The sequence below is a fragment of the Tachypleus tridentatus genome, chromosome 1 (assembly GCF_004210375.1).
Source record: "Tachypleus tridentatus isolate NWPU-2018 chromosome 1, ASM421037v1, whole genome shotgun sequence".
Lineage (NCBI taxonomy): Eukaryota > Metazoa > Arthropoda > Merostomata > Xiphosura > Limulidae > Tachypleus > Tachypleus tridentatus.
This window is the reverse complement of record NC_134825.1, coordinates 45,340,584-45,357,994: the sequence shown is the minus strand read 5'-3', so window position 1 is coordinate 45,357,994 and position 17,411 is coordinate 45,340,584. Positions and strand designations below refer to the sequence as shown.

At 32.5% G+C, this 17,411-nt stretch overlaps 1 protein-coding gene across 8 annotated transcripts in view; it reads left to right on the top strand.

Annotated features, from left to right (window-relative positions):
- The first annotated feature begins 12,351 nt into the window (after positions 1–12,351).
- LOC143247329 (UPF0046 protein T07D4.2-like) overlaps positions 12,352–17,411 on the top strand; it is a 44,287-nt gene continuing 39,227 nt past the window's right edge. For 5 of the 8 annotated variants that reach the window (XM_076495236.1, XM_076495208.1, XM_076495189.1 and 2 more), the window contains exons 1-2: positions 12,840–13,122; positions 16,350–16,645. In XM_076495236.1, coding sequence (XP_076351351.1) covers positions 13,121–13,122; positions 16,350–16,645 — 298 coding nt within the window. In that variant the 5' untranslated portion in view covers positions 12,840–13,120. Of the gene's footprint in view, positions 12,682–12,826; positions 13,123–16,349; positions 16,646–17,411 lie in introns of those variants that run through there. The other 3 variants (XM_076495246.1, XM_076495198.1, XM_076495225.1) reach the window with 3 other exon arrangements.

Below are 17,411 nucleotides of genomic sequence, written 5' to 3'. Positions count from 1 at the left end.
AAAACCCACTTGGAGAGAAAAATATATATGTTTTTTTTGTTGTTGTTTGTTTGGGAATTTCGCACAAAGCTACTCGAGGGCTATCTGTGCTAGCCGTCCCTAATTTAGCAGTGTAAGACTAGAGGGAAGGCAGTTAGTCATCACCACCCACCGCCAACTCTTGGGCTACTCTTTTACCAACGAATAGTGGGATTGACCACACATTATACATCCCCACGGCTGGGAGGGCGAGCATGTTTAGCGCGACGCGGGCGCGAACCCGCGGATTACGAGTCGCACGCCTTACGCGCTAGGCCATGCCGGGCCAAATATATATGTGAAAACGGCTCGTTTGGGTTCGCTTCTCTACGTAAAAAAAATTTCTTAACCAAAACGAGCTGTTTTTACATATATATAAAAGAGTTTCGATTCTCGTGGTGAAAAGAGTACATCACAAATCAATTAAAAATAATTGTTAAAACTTCAGTTTTATTTGTAAAATACTTGGTCATAACATTAGTGATTATTTTAAACATTGTTACAGTAAATGCTTGTCTTCTACCGAAGTTGTAACGATTTCTATTGTAGATGGATTTTTAAATTGTTTGGTAAAATATTAATTAACTGGCTGGAGTACTTGGCTGCTGGACGAAATTTATGTAACTTCATGATTTTTGAGGGGTATCTTACGACCTGAAAAGTTGCTTCTCTTATAAGTAATTGTAAAATGCCCATACAAACTGCAAGACACAAGAAACTGTAAATGTAGATGTATCTCTATGAAGACCCAACAAACTGTAGAGTAGCGGGTTCGAATCCCCGTCCCACCAAACATGTTCACTATCTCAGGTGTGGGGGCGCTATAATTTTATTGTCAATCTCACTATTCGTTGGTTAAAAGTAGCTCAAACGTTAGCGGTGAGGGATGATAATTAGTTGCCTTCCCTGTCGTCTTTTACAGCTAAGTTAGGGAAGGCTGGCGCAGATAGTCTCTGTGTAGCTTTGTGTGAAATTCAAACCAAACCAATGTAAGTTAATAGCATACTCGAAAATCAATAATAATTTAATAGCATTTTATATTGTTTAAATTGTATTTGAATGTTAGGCCAGCCATTTTGCTTCTGAAAGAAACATATACTATAGTGTTACAATACGCTGCTTATCGTGGACGTACGTTTGCATTCGGTGATGTCATCATCCAGGCTGCAGACACTTATTCATTATATTAACACTCCTACGAAAAGACGTTTCTTGTCCTGATTTCTCCAAGCCCGTTCCCATGGCTGTGGTTTCGCTAGATAGTAGATAGAGACAGTGGGAATCTCGTTAATCCATTCATTAATGGATTTAAATGGCAATTTCATTTAAATACAAAATTATTAGCCTTATATTAATAACCTTTCAAGTTGCTCTGGGGCCTATTAGGCCCCACTTTTCGTAGGAGTGTTAAGGATGTACTATAATGTTAGAATTTCATCACTGAAAGAGCTTTGAATTGAAAAACTTACCAAGTTTATCCTATTTTATGAATTAGTTCCAACAAACACAAGCACACAAGCTGCAGGTCTCAGCCAAATTATTCTAAACATCTTCAACATCAGTTGAGACAGGAAACAGATGAAGCAGTAATACAAATTAATCAACATGACAAATCAACGATAAAGCAAAAGACTCACGGATCAACTAGAAACTGGAGAAAAGAGACTGGAATAATGCAACTGAAGCAAGTTTAAGCAAGAGAACAGATGCTACTTAAATTAAATATATATGTGTGCATTATTGCTGGAAGAACCTTGAAGAGATCATTGTTTGGAGAAGATCCTGCTCCCTGATAGGCCAAACTCGTTAAGTGTAAAGTAGTCGTTGAGTAAATATTATTAAAATAACCTTATTGAAGTTAGATACCTAATGTCAAAAATAAAATAAAATATTTATAAAAATGACACATAATAATTAATAATTACAATAAATTGTAATTGTCTCCCTGTGTTTGAACTTTTTGTTATCTTTCAAGACTTGTAGTGCAGATAGGAGAGATTTTCATATTTTGGTAATAACGTTAGAACAAAAAAGTTTTATACTCGAAATTACTAGATAGATACTTTTATTTTAACCCATATTTCGCTTTTACGGCTTCTTCAGGACTAGTACAGTTTATGGTACTTAGGGTCAAACATTGTTTGCTTCTAACTTACAACTAAATACATATTTTAAGTTAACAATAAAGTAGAAGCTATAAAAGAAAAGTACCATGATAAAAATTGAAATTAAAAGTGGTAAAAACTAGGTATACTACTACGTATCCCGGAAAATTCAACTCTTGACAAGACAACCACATCTCTTGGTATTAAGTTTTAAATGTTATTTTCTCAAGTTATCTAATACATTTATTAGCACTGAATATCTTCCCGTGTGTAAAAGGTCTTCTAAGTAGATAAGCATAGCACCTCAAGATTTGATGATTCAGTATTTGACTCAAATGTTTCTTGTTTCTCAACTTCCAGTTTTGCAAGTTGAAGAAATTTAATCAACTAATATATTGCGGTTGCTTGTTTGTTTGTTTTGGAATTTCGCACAAAGCTACTCGAGGGCTATCTGTGCTAGCCGTCCCTAATTTAGCAGTGTAAGACTAGAGGGAAGACAGCTAGTCATCACCACCCACCGCCAACTCTTGGGCTACTCTTTTACCAACGAATAGTGGGATTGACCGTCACATTATACACCCCCACGGCTGGGAGGGCGAGCATGTTTAGCGCGACGCGGGCGCGAACCCGCGACCCTCGGATTACGAGTCGCACGCCTTACGCGCTTGGCCATGCCAAACCATTGCGGTTGCATATCCGTTGTTAATCTTACTTACTTATTTCAGGTCCAGCTAATTCATGTTTTATAATATTCAGTTAGCTCTTTGTATTTCCTTGGATCTTTTTGGGTTTTATGAACTCGGATATTATTTTCTTCTTTTATTATTGTTTGTTAATTCATCACAGTTTTGGCGTTAATACTCATCTTCTTCACACTTATATAAGTTTTTTACATTGTTATAGTTTGAGTTTGAGAGTATTTTTTTTTATTTTCAATTGGTTTTTATCTTCATTTTCTATCAGTTCCTTAAATTGCAGTTCATGTGCGTACTAACATGTTTACTTCGTTCCTACTGAGCAGACAGTTGTTTCATTAATCCTTGAAGTTTATTTATACGTCTATCATTATTACTTCCTATAATTCCTGGTTGGTGCATTTGTTTACTTGCAAGTTCAATTATTCAAGTTCCATTACAAACTGAATAGATTTCCTTGAGGATAAACACATACTTTGCTTTAGTCTAATTCGCATAGTGTAAATCTGGTAATTTTATCCACGCTAATTTTCGTTAACTGATTCTTTTAATGTCCTTATCCACGTAATAGCTATGAAATTATCGTATGCTAACAAATCCATCATTTCGTGTGGATCATCCCGATAAAACAACTGAACAAGTCTTTCACATTTTCTGTAAATTAAGCTAATGTACTTACTCTGCTCTTAAACTTTGCTTTAGAAACATTATTCTGGTCACACCAAATCTATTTAGTAAAACAACAAATAATGCTTAGTAGATGTTATGGTCTTCTGTTGGATAATTAATGTTCTCAAGGTTTGCCCTTTTAAAATTGCACCAGGATGAAGAGCTTCCTGTTTATTATAACATTCATTCACTTGGAAGTTATTTCAAACTGTGTTTGATGCTCCTCCCAAGACAGCTTTATATCATAGTCTGTTGGTTACTAAACTTTACAATGTTTTTCAACTGGTCTACTACATTACCAACTCACTGCACATTTGACAAATCTATAAAGATCACACAAAATATAAAACTATGCCAGTTATATACCGCATTTTGTGTGTGAGAATTTAATAATAGCAAATTAGTCAAATTTCAGGACCAGTTTTCTGGCACTAAACTTAAATAGCAGCCCGTAGGTGAACGTGTTTACTTGTCTAAAGTAAAAGAAAAACAAACATCTGGTATGTGATGTGTTGTCATTTCATTATGTTCACAGCTTTAGTACCAGACCAGCAAATTTATTTTAATCATTGTTTTTTCTCGGCACTTAGTTTGACACTTTTTGATATTTTTTACAATATTTTCTATTATTTTTTTCTATTCTTACGAGCAGTTAGAAGTCAAAATCTGTTTGAAGTAGTTACTTTTTTTTTTAAACTAAATATCTTCCCATTAAACCACATAATTTTGCTTACTTCCTCTGGCTATATACATATATCCATTAAAAGATAAACACGTAATAAAATAGCTAACACTGTATTAAAGGAGCAGGCTAAATAAATTGTGATGTAAAAACTTATTATCTTTATTGTTTGATAACGTGAAATTTGCTACGAATATATAAATTTTGTTTATCTAAGTTAAGTCTTTAAATTCCGACCGTCAAACATATACCTTCGAAGATCAGTCGAACGTATTTTGCATATTACACATGAATAACGTGAGGGCGTTATAAAGTAACGATCAATCCCACTATTCATTGGTAAAAGAATAGCCCAAGAGTTGGCGGTAGGTGGTGATGACTAGCTCCCTTTCCTCTAGTCTTACACTGCTAAATTAGGGACGGCTTGCGCAGATAGTCCTCATGTAGCTTTGCGCGAAATTCAAAACAAACAAACAAACAAACCTTAGGTAAGGGGCCCAAAACCGAACACAGTATTCCCAATGTGTTCTAACCAGTGACCTATAGTATAATATTATAACTTTTCTAGACTTGTATTTATATAGATACAGCATAAAACCCTACTTGCCCAACCATTAGCAACTGTACACTTTGATGATTTAAGAGACTAATCTACATTACATCAGGATCCCTTTCATTCATGATACTGTTAAGGTTATTTCCCAACCAAATATACTTATAATTGAAATCATAATAATCCACATGCATTATTTTGCATTTATTTACCCAATTCACTAAATAATCAAAATCCTTTTATAAAGTAGTAACGTCTTTTCACAGTCAGCAACACCCAACACCTTAATGCCATAAGAAAATTTAAGTAATATGTTGACCATTTCTCCATCTATATTACTGATGTAAATGAAAAAGAGCAAAGATTTTAAGACTGAATCTTGAGGAACTCTACTTGTGATAATACTTACTCCAGCTTAACCAAACTTTATTTATATAACAACTGTGACAGATTTACTGTTATACATTTCTTTTAATATCTATATTTGTTTCAGTTTGGTTTCTGTTTGGAAATGCATGTGACACGTATTGTTAAATGTGTATTGCAAAATTCTCGCTTTTTCTCTAAATTTGTAGAAGATTCTTGAGCGTAAGAATCAACAATGTATATATATGTAGATAAATGCCAAATTATTGCCAGCTGAATTTTCAAGAATCTTGCCTAATTAGTGTAAAAGGTAGACATCGTAACACGCGGAGAGGTAGGTTTAATAATATTGTTTGTTTGCTACAATCAGTGTACTATAAACCTAGGAAGTTACAATTTTGATAAACACTTATTAATCGGAAAACTTCAAATATCAGACCAGAAACCTTTTTAAGATACCGAACATTACAAACCCTTTACCTTCCATGAATTTATTTGATTTGTTTTGAATTTCGCTCAAAGCTACACGAGAGCTATCTCTGCTAACTTTCCTAATTTAACAGTGTAAGACTAGAGGGAAGGCAGCTAGACAACACCACCCATCGTTAACGCTTGAGCTACTCTTTTACCAACGAATAGCGGGATTAACTTTAACATTATAACGCCCTTACAGTTGAAAGAGCGAGCATACTTGGTACATCTTCTCTCCCATTTGTTTATTGACCTCTTATCACATTTGGTGGTATCCTTCTCCTTGTTGTCCACCCCTGGTTTCGACTTTGATTATTCTTAGACTTGCGACTACACTTTCATCATGGGCTTCCGTAAATTGTTTTGCTAACTTGGTTATCTTGTCCACATCTTTCAGTGCTCTCTCTTTTAGGAACAGTGACATGTCAGTAGAACACATAATCATTAACTGTTTATATATTAATAGATCTGCCAGTCCTTCTAAACTATCTTCACACATGGTCATACCAGTTCACCTTATAAAGTATCGCCACAAACTAAAATACAGTTTCTCCAATGTCAGGTTTAATTCATTTGAACTTCTGGCATAAACCTTTCTTGGTAGGTTCATAAGATTCCAACAAGGCCACTTTTATTTTATCATAACCCACGGTATCCTCTGATATTATGCTCGCATACACCTGTAGGCCTTTTTGTGTGATAAGGGAGAGAGGCTGACTGCCTAGCCACCTTTGTTCTAGTAGAGATTTTTTGTCAAATCTTTCGTACCTCATAAGGAAATAATCCATATCCTCTTTATGTTGATCAAATCTTAACAATTTGGATCAGCTAACTCTGACCCCATTTTCTTTCTTGGGTTTCTGTTGAGCGTGCTTGATTATTTAAATTCATGCTTTTATTCTCTTTATTTCTAGTCTCTCTTCTTTATCCTTTTCTTCTTTCTTAATCTGTGTTTTTTTTTATTTTTAGCTGATTAATTAATTATTATAACTCTCTACAACAGCGTTTTCCAACCTTTTTCAGCCAGGCATCAGTTTATTTTTGAAATTTTCCATGAGGCCTCCTCAAATACCTAATTAGATAATCTCTAAGACATGGCTAAGTCTTAACATCAAGCTGGAAGCAATAGTTTTATCAATACATTATCAGTTGTAGAATATACAGGTGTTTTATAATACTACCATACAAAAAGAAATGAAAAGAATCCCACTTCATTGTTATTTAATCTTTACATTAACTATGCATTTACTAAATCTCTTTCAAGAAATAGCCTACCTAATGAGAAGGATGGTGCTGTTTTCATATCATAACAACTTAATCAAGAGCAAAAAGTCGGGTTGATCCTCAAATCTGGCTCTATATCTGTTTTGTTCCTTTATTTGTTTTTTAAGAAACTCAATGTTGAGAAACCTGATTTGCATTTATAAGTCGTGACAAGTAGCATAAGAAATATCACTGCTTTTTCTGACAAATTTGGATGCTCAGCACATCTCAGCCAAAAATTAATTAACGAGACTTGACTAAAACGGTATTTTAGTGCAGTGTCAGAGGACGGTTCAATAATAGAATCAATTTATGTTTCACTGAATTGTAATACTTCCTCATTTTCCGTGTCAACAGTAAAAATGTCCCTGTTTCACATTTAACTGCTGTCAATTGGAGGAAAATATTCCTTCAAGCATGATTTTAGCCTCAAAAGATGCTCTTTGATTCATAAAAAAATATCATCTGAAATATTACCTTCTTCATTTTGGTTTTGTAATTCTGTTAAAGTAGAAAAAGACTTATAATTTTTCTTTTCAACTCGATGTACCCACAAGTTAATTGTTTATAGTTGCTTCTATCTTTTCCCAGATCTTAAAAATATTTATGTTAGCATCTTGTAAATTTTGATTTAATGCATTTAAGAAGCCAAAAATATCACATAAATAGGCCACTTTAATTAACCATTGCAAATTATGAAACCTGTCTCTAAATTAAAATATTGCATTCTTTGCTGATGGAGAATGTTGGTCCAAAAACAAGATAGCTTCATTCTTCATTTCTATGACTCTTTCTAAGAAATTTTCTTTTGATAACCACCGAACTTCACAGTGTAATAGGAGATGCTCGTGTTCACTTTCTAATTGTTTGCACACAGCTGTAAAAATCCTGGAATTAATCAAATTAGATTTTACATAGTTTATGAACTTAACACATTCTTGCATAGTTGAATTCGAAAGTAAGGGCATTTTCTTCACAACTAACGTCTCTCTGTGCATGCCACAATGCACTCATACACAGTCTGGTGCCACTGCTCGATCCTCTGGAAAACATCCGTATGGAAACCTACCATTGAGCAAACACCATCGGTACTCAATTCAACACACTTTTTCCATTGAATACTACACTGAATTACAAAATTATTGATTAAATTAAAAATTTTGTCACCCGTTGTTTTTGTTGGAATTGGTTTTGAAAAACAATAAATCTTCAGGAATTGTGTCCTTATAACCATATATCACAAAGCACATTAAACTGGCATTTTCTGCTATGTCTTTGCTTTCATTCACTTGTAATGAAAAAACCTGACTACAGTGAACTCGATGTATAAGATTCTCTTCAATATTTTTCGCCATATACACAATTCTACCTTCACTGTATTATTACATAAGGACACTAAATTCAACAGATCTTCTTGTCTTTTATAAACACGAGATGTAATTATTTTTACTGCATGAAGTATTAACGTTTTACCAATTGTATGCGGATGACCTGTCTCAACTATCAGTTTTGAAATTTCATATGAGGTCATAACCAAGTCTTGATCGGAAGATCTCGTGGAAAAAGTGTGTGAAATTATTTGTTTGGAAAAACTATTTCATTTTTATTATTTATGAAAACGGATGTACAATGCTAAAGTCAGGGGTTCTATTCCCCTCTGTGGACTCAGCAGATATCCCGATGCGGCTTTGCTGTGTAAATAAACACACACACACATTTATGAAAAATCTATTGGCTTACTGGAATATTCTGGATGTTTGGTATTCAAGTGGCATTTCAGTTTAGATGGTTTCATGCTTTCATTTGATAATGTTGATCAACAACAAATACATAGTACAAGTCATTATTGCTACCACCAATTATAAAACCATACTTCAAATATTCATCACAATAGTGTCGAATCCAATAGAGATTTGTTGTTTTTTGTTTTTTTTTACTTACAAGCTGCTCATCACTAAAACATTTGAAATTAGACATATTATTTTTATTAACTTCAGTTCCATTAGAACTAGGTTGAATTTGCGTATCACTTGAGGTTTTCTTGTGCGATGCATGTTTCTTCAGCTATCTATCCGTATTGGATAGGGTTTTTTTGAAAATGAACAACTCAAAAAATTTTAATTACTACAAACTAAGTCACAAACAATTTTCTTTATTCTTAAAACAAACTGACGCTTCTAGCATCTGCCAACAGCAACTTTTCTGTTTTTCTGCTGCCAGCTGGCGCTATCAGAGTAAGACTCAGGTCTCGCATGCCTGTTAATTTTCATTAACAGAGTAAGCAATTTTAACACATTTGGAATGAAATTCTTAAACTTTTTGTGTCGAAGAACTGGTTAACTTGAATGAACAAATGGTTCTTTAATGTGAGACAAAACCCTTCTTTGATCTTACTTACAGACAGGGGAAGATCGGCTTGGAATCAGTAGGGTAGATGTCTAGCTAACACGTGATTTAAATGTATGACTTTTCAAAGGAAGTTCAAGATTATTAATACCACAAAACTTAATCTTAGGCTCTCTAAATTGTACTAAATGAAAACACTTTAATTCCTGAGAAACTGGAGACATGAAGACAACCGTAAACTAGTGGATTTTATAGTTTCGTAACCTTAAGTACAAACTTTTACTTTTCTTTTCTGTTATATTAGCTTAGTTGAAATACTGAAACGTCCAAGCTGGATGAAATGAAAACTTAAATTATAGTGTATTTGAAAATATTGATTTTATAAAAATAAATTTATATTAACTGGTTTATTTATATTTTTCTTTAATATACAACAGGGGCTTGTAGAGAGTATAAAAAGTAGTGGTTGTTAGTGAAAGGGAGAAAATTAATTTAATTATTTTTTAGTTTTCTGCGGGCTGGCAGTTTTTTCATGGACTGGTACTGGGTCATGGACCACACTTTGGGAAATACTACTCTGCAATACTTTTGTCACTATTAAAGCTGTGCATATACAGATCTATTTTCACAGTCGTTCACGTCCCATTCTACTTTTGTAGATCCTGAATAGCTTACCACTGTTAGGTTTTTATGTATGGGTCAGATTATTTACAGTATGTGTCTGTGACTTGTTTGTAATAAATTTCAACAGTAAGCAAACAGCACACATTCTACTTCTTTCAAAATAATATATATTAAAAGAAGTCAAAATGATATACAAATATTCATTACATATTTGGTTATCCCAGTGATATAATTTTAAATACTTTTCTCGTTTTTCATCAACATCTACGCATGTTTGTTCAGTTGTTTTAAAACACAATTTGACGAGACGAAGTATCCTTCCTACTCTGTTTTTAGTCTGTGATAATTTAACTTTAAAACAAGCGCTGTAACTATTGATCACCACAGTTGTATACAGAGCAATAAATAATTAAAACAAATTATCATCCTCTGTCCTGTTATTACCATACAGTCTGGAGTAATTTCACTTTAAAATTGTCACTATATACTCGTTACGGGTAAAGTCAAAATCACGCGAGCTAGATCTATCTAACTATCTGAAATCGCATTTTGGGCATATATTCATTGCCCAAAAAAGGTTTAGAACGTTCCACATCGACGGTATGTTCTGAAGCTACGATATTCAATTGAAACAACGAGAAAAACATAGCAGGTTCTAGTTGTATGACGCAGTAATATAACAATCGCCAATTCACAATGACTGAAAAAGTTGTTAACAAATATGCTATAACATATCACTTCGAAAAATAACTAAATTTAACACTTACTTTATACTTAAATTATTTTTAAAATAATTTTTGGATTAAACTTCAGAAGTCGTGTATATGCAAGAGGCTTAGATATCCAATCTTTAACGTCTTTTAAAACTCTTGGAGAACTATTATTTGGCCTAGGATCCTTATCTTTCTTTTACACTTCCCAAATTTTTCTTAAGAAGTTCATTAGTGCAATAATCTTGTTCGACCTTCTTTCCGTCTATCAGCTACTGAAAGTAAGTAATACTGCTTAAATCTCCATTAGTAAAAACTGAAGAAAAATCAGAATTTAGTAATCCAGCCAACAGATACAATATTTCCTTATCGTCCCACAAGAGTCCTATCTCCATCCTAACATTTGTACGCTCTTAATGTATTTAAATGAATTCTTACTGTTACTTTTTAATATTCAGCAAAACATTTTTCTTACATCTTCTTGACGTACTAATTTCCTGTTTGACCAATATTTTTGATATTCTATAATCTTCTAACTCTCCTGCCTTACTAGTCTTTAAGTTCATCTCTTGTATTCTCTGTGAGCTAACCTGTTGTTTTTGTTGTTTTTTTTACTTGCAGTCAACCTTTTCTTTCTATTAACAGTGAATAAATTGTATGCATTAGCAATTTGAGTAATTTACTTATGATTAAAAGCTGGAAGTATTTTACAAATATATTTGTAGTTTCGTTAGTTGATATTCTTTTTGCTTAGAGACGTATTTAGAATAATAATAAATTTTAACAAAAGCTGATAATATTTAATGTTAGAAGGATATGACGTTTATATTATATTCTTGAATGAAATTCCGATCTTTTAAGGGCATGAATAGGGTTTTATGGTTGTAAAATGCACTTTCGTGGAAAATATAATTTTACTTCTTTACATTACTTTATTTGTGTTCATATTTATTTCCTTTGATTTTTTTTCTTCTAAAAATTAACCTTTACTGTTTTGTTCTCCTAATTCTACGTTACGGACTAGTACAAATTGTAGGCTAGGAGTTCGAATTCCATCACCAGACAAGCTAATCCTCCCTTACCGTTGGATCGTTATTATGTCACAGCCAATCTCTAATTCAGCTATCACTTCTGAATTAGGGACGAGTAATGCAGATAGATCTCGAATAATTTTTTATGAATCTGAAACACAAACAGTGATGATTCAGGTTTAAATTAAGTGTCGTAATGACCATATGTGTTTTGCAGTTAACATAATCAAAGCGATCTTATAAAGAAATTGGACCAACGAAAACATAACCAATCACATCCATAACATTATTCATAAATAACTTTGAAAAAATGAAACGTTCATTTTGCTTTTGTCTTAAAATAGCTGAAACGCTCATTTTAGTAAAAATTAATTAGGAAGGTAAATGAACAATTAATAAATGTGTTTATGCGAAAATAAATTATTTATCTTCACTAGAATATACAATCTCATTTTAAATTAGTTTATAATTCCGTATATTTTATTAAAACTAACGTCCAGTAAACTATCCTCATTCGATTTCTGTTATCTTTATGGCTCTCTGCTGGAAAAGCTGTAAGTTTACGGATTTACATAGATAAAATCCGGGGATCGATTACCTCGTTGGAAACAGCAAATGGCTCAATGTCGATTTGCTTCAAACGAAGAAAGAAAGAAATTCAAAAGTAAAATTTTACATTAAATGCAATATTACTAGCAGTCCCCTAGTGCGCTTAAAAAGAAGCAACAATGTAATATTTCATGTGCTCGTTATGCAAATTGAAACCTTAAGTTTCAACTTTGTCCTGTAGGGCCTGGCATGGCCAAGCGCGTAAGGCGTGCGACTCGTAATCTGAGGGTCGCGGGTTCGCGCCCGCGTCGCGCTAAACATGCTCGCTCTCCCAGCCGTGGGGGTGTATAAAGTGACGGTCAATCCCACTATTCGTTGGTTAAAGAGTAGCCCAAGAGTTGGCGGTGGGTGGTGATGACTAGCTGCCTTTCCTCTAGTCTTACACTGCTAAATTAGGGACGGCTAGCACAGATAGCCGTCGAGTAGCTTTGTGCGAAATTCCAAAAACAAACAAACAAAACAAACTTGTTCTGTAATTGTAATAAATACAAAATTAAAAGTGAAAACCTTAAACTTGTTACATTTAGCTTAAAATTGTGGTAAGTGACTGGTTCTAGTTAGAAAATGTACTTTAACAGTATAAGTATTGTATAATTATAAGCTAACTATTTTTTTATGCTAGTAAGTATATTAATTGTTTGACTGAGTTTGTGTATCATATAGTGATATTGATTATTAATATTATTTCTTGAGATTTATTAATACTGTGACGTTATGTGTTAAACAACATGTTATTTAAGAGTTATAACCATGTGTATAAATGTGGATAAAGTGTATGAATTATCAAGCTTATGAAACTCTATATTGGTAGTAGTTAGCTCTGTGTTTGACAACTGTAAAAATGTGTGGAACATTTTGAAAACTATATTTACTTGGATGAATATTATATTTGCGAGTTGCAGTTGAGTTCAGAACTAATAGTTTAGTAATACTAATTGTATTTGCCAGATGTGAACTGATTCTCCCTGTTAGTGGAACATGTAAGTTGTGCGAGTAATTACTATATCTCAATAATTTTATACTTTGTACTGAGTAATGTTTGATTCAGTCTTGGTTACGTTTGTACAGTTATTTTATCAACAATAATTGAATAACTGTTGTAATTTAAAAAATGCTATACAGTGTATATCTGTTCATAATTTTTATGAAACAGTATTATGGGGACTATAATGGCCTATTGGTCCATTAAAACTGTTCCATTGACATGAAGAAACTTAAATCTATTATTGATCACTTAAGTATTTATTGAGTGTTTCTTTAAACTCTTTCACTTTTACTACATAAAATTATCTGAAAAAATATGTTCCAAAGGCCAAGTGCCTTGTTCAATAAGTAAGACTGTCTAAGTTAAAGATGATTTTATCCTGTCAAAATGTATTTTAATGTCCTTTTTTTCCACCATTTTCACATTTAAGTACAAACAAAAAATAATGTGTCAATACTGTCAGATTCTGTAATAATAAACCTCAACCAGATTCCTTCTAACTCATCATTTTAAAGAGAACCTGCTTCTGTAATCTTAACCTGTCCTCAGTTGACCTTATACCTCTCCCCCTCTAGTGTTGTGTTTGTATTTCTTTGAATATAACCTAAAATCCTGTTTGCCATGCTATTAACAGCAAAACACTGCTTTGATGACTTGAAAGACTACTCCACCAGAAAACTAAGATGTTTCTTCCATAATAGTGTTATGGTTATTTCCATCAAACTTGTAATTGAGGTTATGATATCTTGCACGTATTGAACTTGAATTTGTTATAATTAACAGCCATCTGCCATTTATTTGTTTACTACTAAGAAATAAAACATTTTGTAAATTAGTAGCATTCTCCTCACAACCAGCAACAACACTTCAGTAAACACTGAAGAAAAAGAACAATTTAATAACCTAGCTATTTTATAATTGTTAGAATAAGGTTTCTACTATCATTTATCAAAGGGCTTACTCCCATCTTAACATTTTGAATACCCTTCATGTATTTGAAAAAAAATCCTTGATATTACTTTTTACTTTGCCATATTATCATTTTAGTTACCTAAAGTAATGTTTAGCTATTTCTTGATTTTCTATAGTTATCTAAGTTTTCTGTTGGGGCAGGCTATTTACATTTCTTAAATTTGTAACACTTTTTTAAAATGTCATCCCTTATGTTGTTAGCAATCCAATCTGGTCGTTAACTTCAGCTACCCTTTATTTTTATAAGTGGCACATCTGTTTTAAAATTTAAAAAATGTTTTATAAAAAACAACTTCACATGTGACCACCAGTACCTCCATTGAATTTATTAGCTTGATTCACAACAGACAGTTCTTATATCCCTTTTAATATACATTTTTAAAAACATGTAACCAAAATCTGAATTATTTGCTGTCTCCTTGGGTATTAAAACATTAAACATAATTTATCAACAATCACTTGCACCTCTTCCTCAACTTCTACAACATCTATATTAGAAATTAACAACAACTTTAAAATACCAGAATAGATTTCTTGACCAAATTATGAAGTAAAATATCCTGATTGGTTTCTAAAAACATTTTCTTCACATTTCAACTCTAGTGTCTAGTTAATTTTATCAGTTTCATCATATGGTCTGTAACAAATTTCAACTGGATTCTACCTCCTTACTCTTCTCTTTGATATCCTCAGTATCAAAAGGATGCCTAGTTTACATTTTACTACCCACTTTTTTATTGCTCTGTCTGTATTGAGCAAACTATATTACAAATTCATTTATCCAAATTGTCTAAATCTCTGTTTTTGTAATGTCAACATTATTGATACCAACATACTGGATGAAATTATAATAATTCAGCTTACTCTTAAATCTAATTTTTTGCACTTAATAAAATAGAAGTTGTTATGGTGTGAATGCCTTTTACAAGCTAGCAAGCATTATTACAATTTTTCTTGTTATAAGACATGAGTATTAGGCCTATCAGATTTTTAAACATTACAATTTTTATCTAGTCTAACAAATCTAAGTTTTAGAATTCCTTATTTTAGAAGGGAATTTTATTTTGTTATAAGCTATTGACATATTCTTCATTTATTGGAATAATCTCTAGTTCAAGCTTCCTCACTCCTAGTGAGAAATCTTTTCTCACAGCATCAAAACATTTTTAAGTCGTATGTATTAGCTAACCCTAAAGTATTCAGTAATAATAATAATAAGCCATTTTTTGTAACATAATTAACCTACTTATAGTTATTGATATCGGTATTAACAATTATTCTGTGAAAAATAGCAAAATACTTTTTTAAGAACTGCTTAATCACACTCCATGTCTTTTCCAACATCAGTGATATTAGCATCCTTCTCACTTCTTATAAAACAACCTTATCCTTTTTATTTTATTTTGCCAGTTTAAAACAAAAATTTTGAATTACTTAGTTAACCCATTATCATAGCTTTTACTTTTAGCAACTTATAATAAATACTTTTTTTACTAGCAAATATAAAATTAGTCTTATTTTGAAGTTCCATATCAGTATTATCAACTTAATATTTGCCATGTAGTATCCATGATCTATTACAAAATCTTTGAAGGGCAAAGAAACTGCTGAAATACACTAATTCTTGTACCTGTTGTATACTTAATTGCTTTCCAATGATTTAACCTGGTATGCATTCAGATGTACATATACTTATTGATTGAGATTTATCCCTTATAATAACTTCCTTATGAGCTGTTTACATTTTTTTGTAATAACAGGTAGATAACTACATTTTTAAAGTTTAGAACTAATGTATCTTTATGGATCTCTACCCTGGTTAATTACTTCAAATCATTCTTTTCTAAAAATCATAAGCTCAAGTATGAACAACAGATTCCAGTTGGAAAAAATTCTCGTTATCCTACTAATAATTTGGTGCCCAATGTTTAACCTTCACTACTTGCAGCTAGAATTCAGAATAATAATAATAATAAATGTATAACTGTAGTATTTCTATGCTATCTTTTATGTACATTGTACCATATGAACTTTTTCTCATTCTTAACTCTGTGAAGGATATTGATACGAGTCTCATCAAAACTGGTACATTGCAGAATTATATAATAGTTTATAGTAGAAATATACAGTTTAGTGTGTACCATTTACTGGAAACAGATCCAAATACATGTAGATATAGAATACTTTACTCTTTGTAAGGAAGTTGTTAAAAGTGTTGTTTTCAGTACCATGACTTTTGATTTATTGTAGGGCAGCAATGACAGAAGGTACTAAGGAGGTTAGTATCAAAATCCATCCTCTTACCCATAATCCGTCAGAGGCATGGGAGGAGCTGAGAAAAGTACAAGTTGTTAAAAAAGTCCAGCCACTTCCCCTTAATATGCCAGTCAGCTCAAGAGCTGTTCGTTTTGTGTGTATGTCTGACACTCATTCTCTCACATCTCACCTGAAATTTCCTATTCCTCCAGGTGATGTATTCATTCATGCTGGGGACTTTACAAGATGTGGTTTGATAAATGAAATCAAAGAATTTAACAAGTTTTTGGGTGAGTTTTCTAAAATAGTATATTTACACACACACACACACACACACACACACACACACACACACATAGTTTGTAAGGATATGGACAAGGAAGGTTGTGAAAATGCAAAGTATCCATGAAAGACCAGTTCTAGAAGTTTAATGACTTCTTTAATGTGTGTGTGTGTGGGGGAAAGTTATCAGTTTTTATGTAACATGGTTTGAGGAACACTGTACTAATGAGCTAATTAAATGTATTTGACTAACAGATCTATTAATTATTAAGTTGGTAGATACCAGTAACTCCCTGCTCTAATTGTGCTTCTTCAGCTTAGAAAAGGCAGGTATGGCAGATATAAGTTCAATCTCTGCTGTTCTAGAAAATTTCTCAACTGTTCTTTTGAGTTGAATTTAAGCTTATATGTAACTACACCTTGCGAAGAGCACCTTTGTCCTTACTTCAGAGTTTGTTTTTAATTATTTAACTCTTTATCTTTACAGGAAATTAGAATGGGAAAATGAAAAAAGTATTTCTCTTTTTACGATCTAAGTTTTAAGTACTTTCATTCAGATGGTAGTTAACTGTTCTTCAGGAAAACTAATTGAATGAAACAGAAGTCTTTGTATAATCTGTCTTTTGGAGTTTTATGGAGTTAGCTTATCAGCCACTCCTTTGCATGTTTTGTTTAGAATAGGAACATTTCTTTTTGTCATTTTACCAATTATTGGACTTCATTTTGAATTTAAGATCACATTTTCCAAGCCAATTATTTCAGTGAATCATCTGT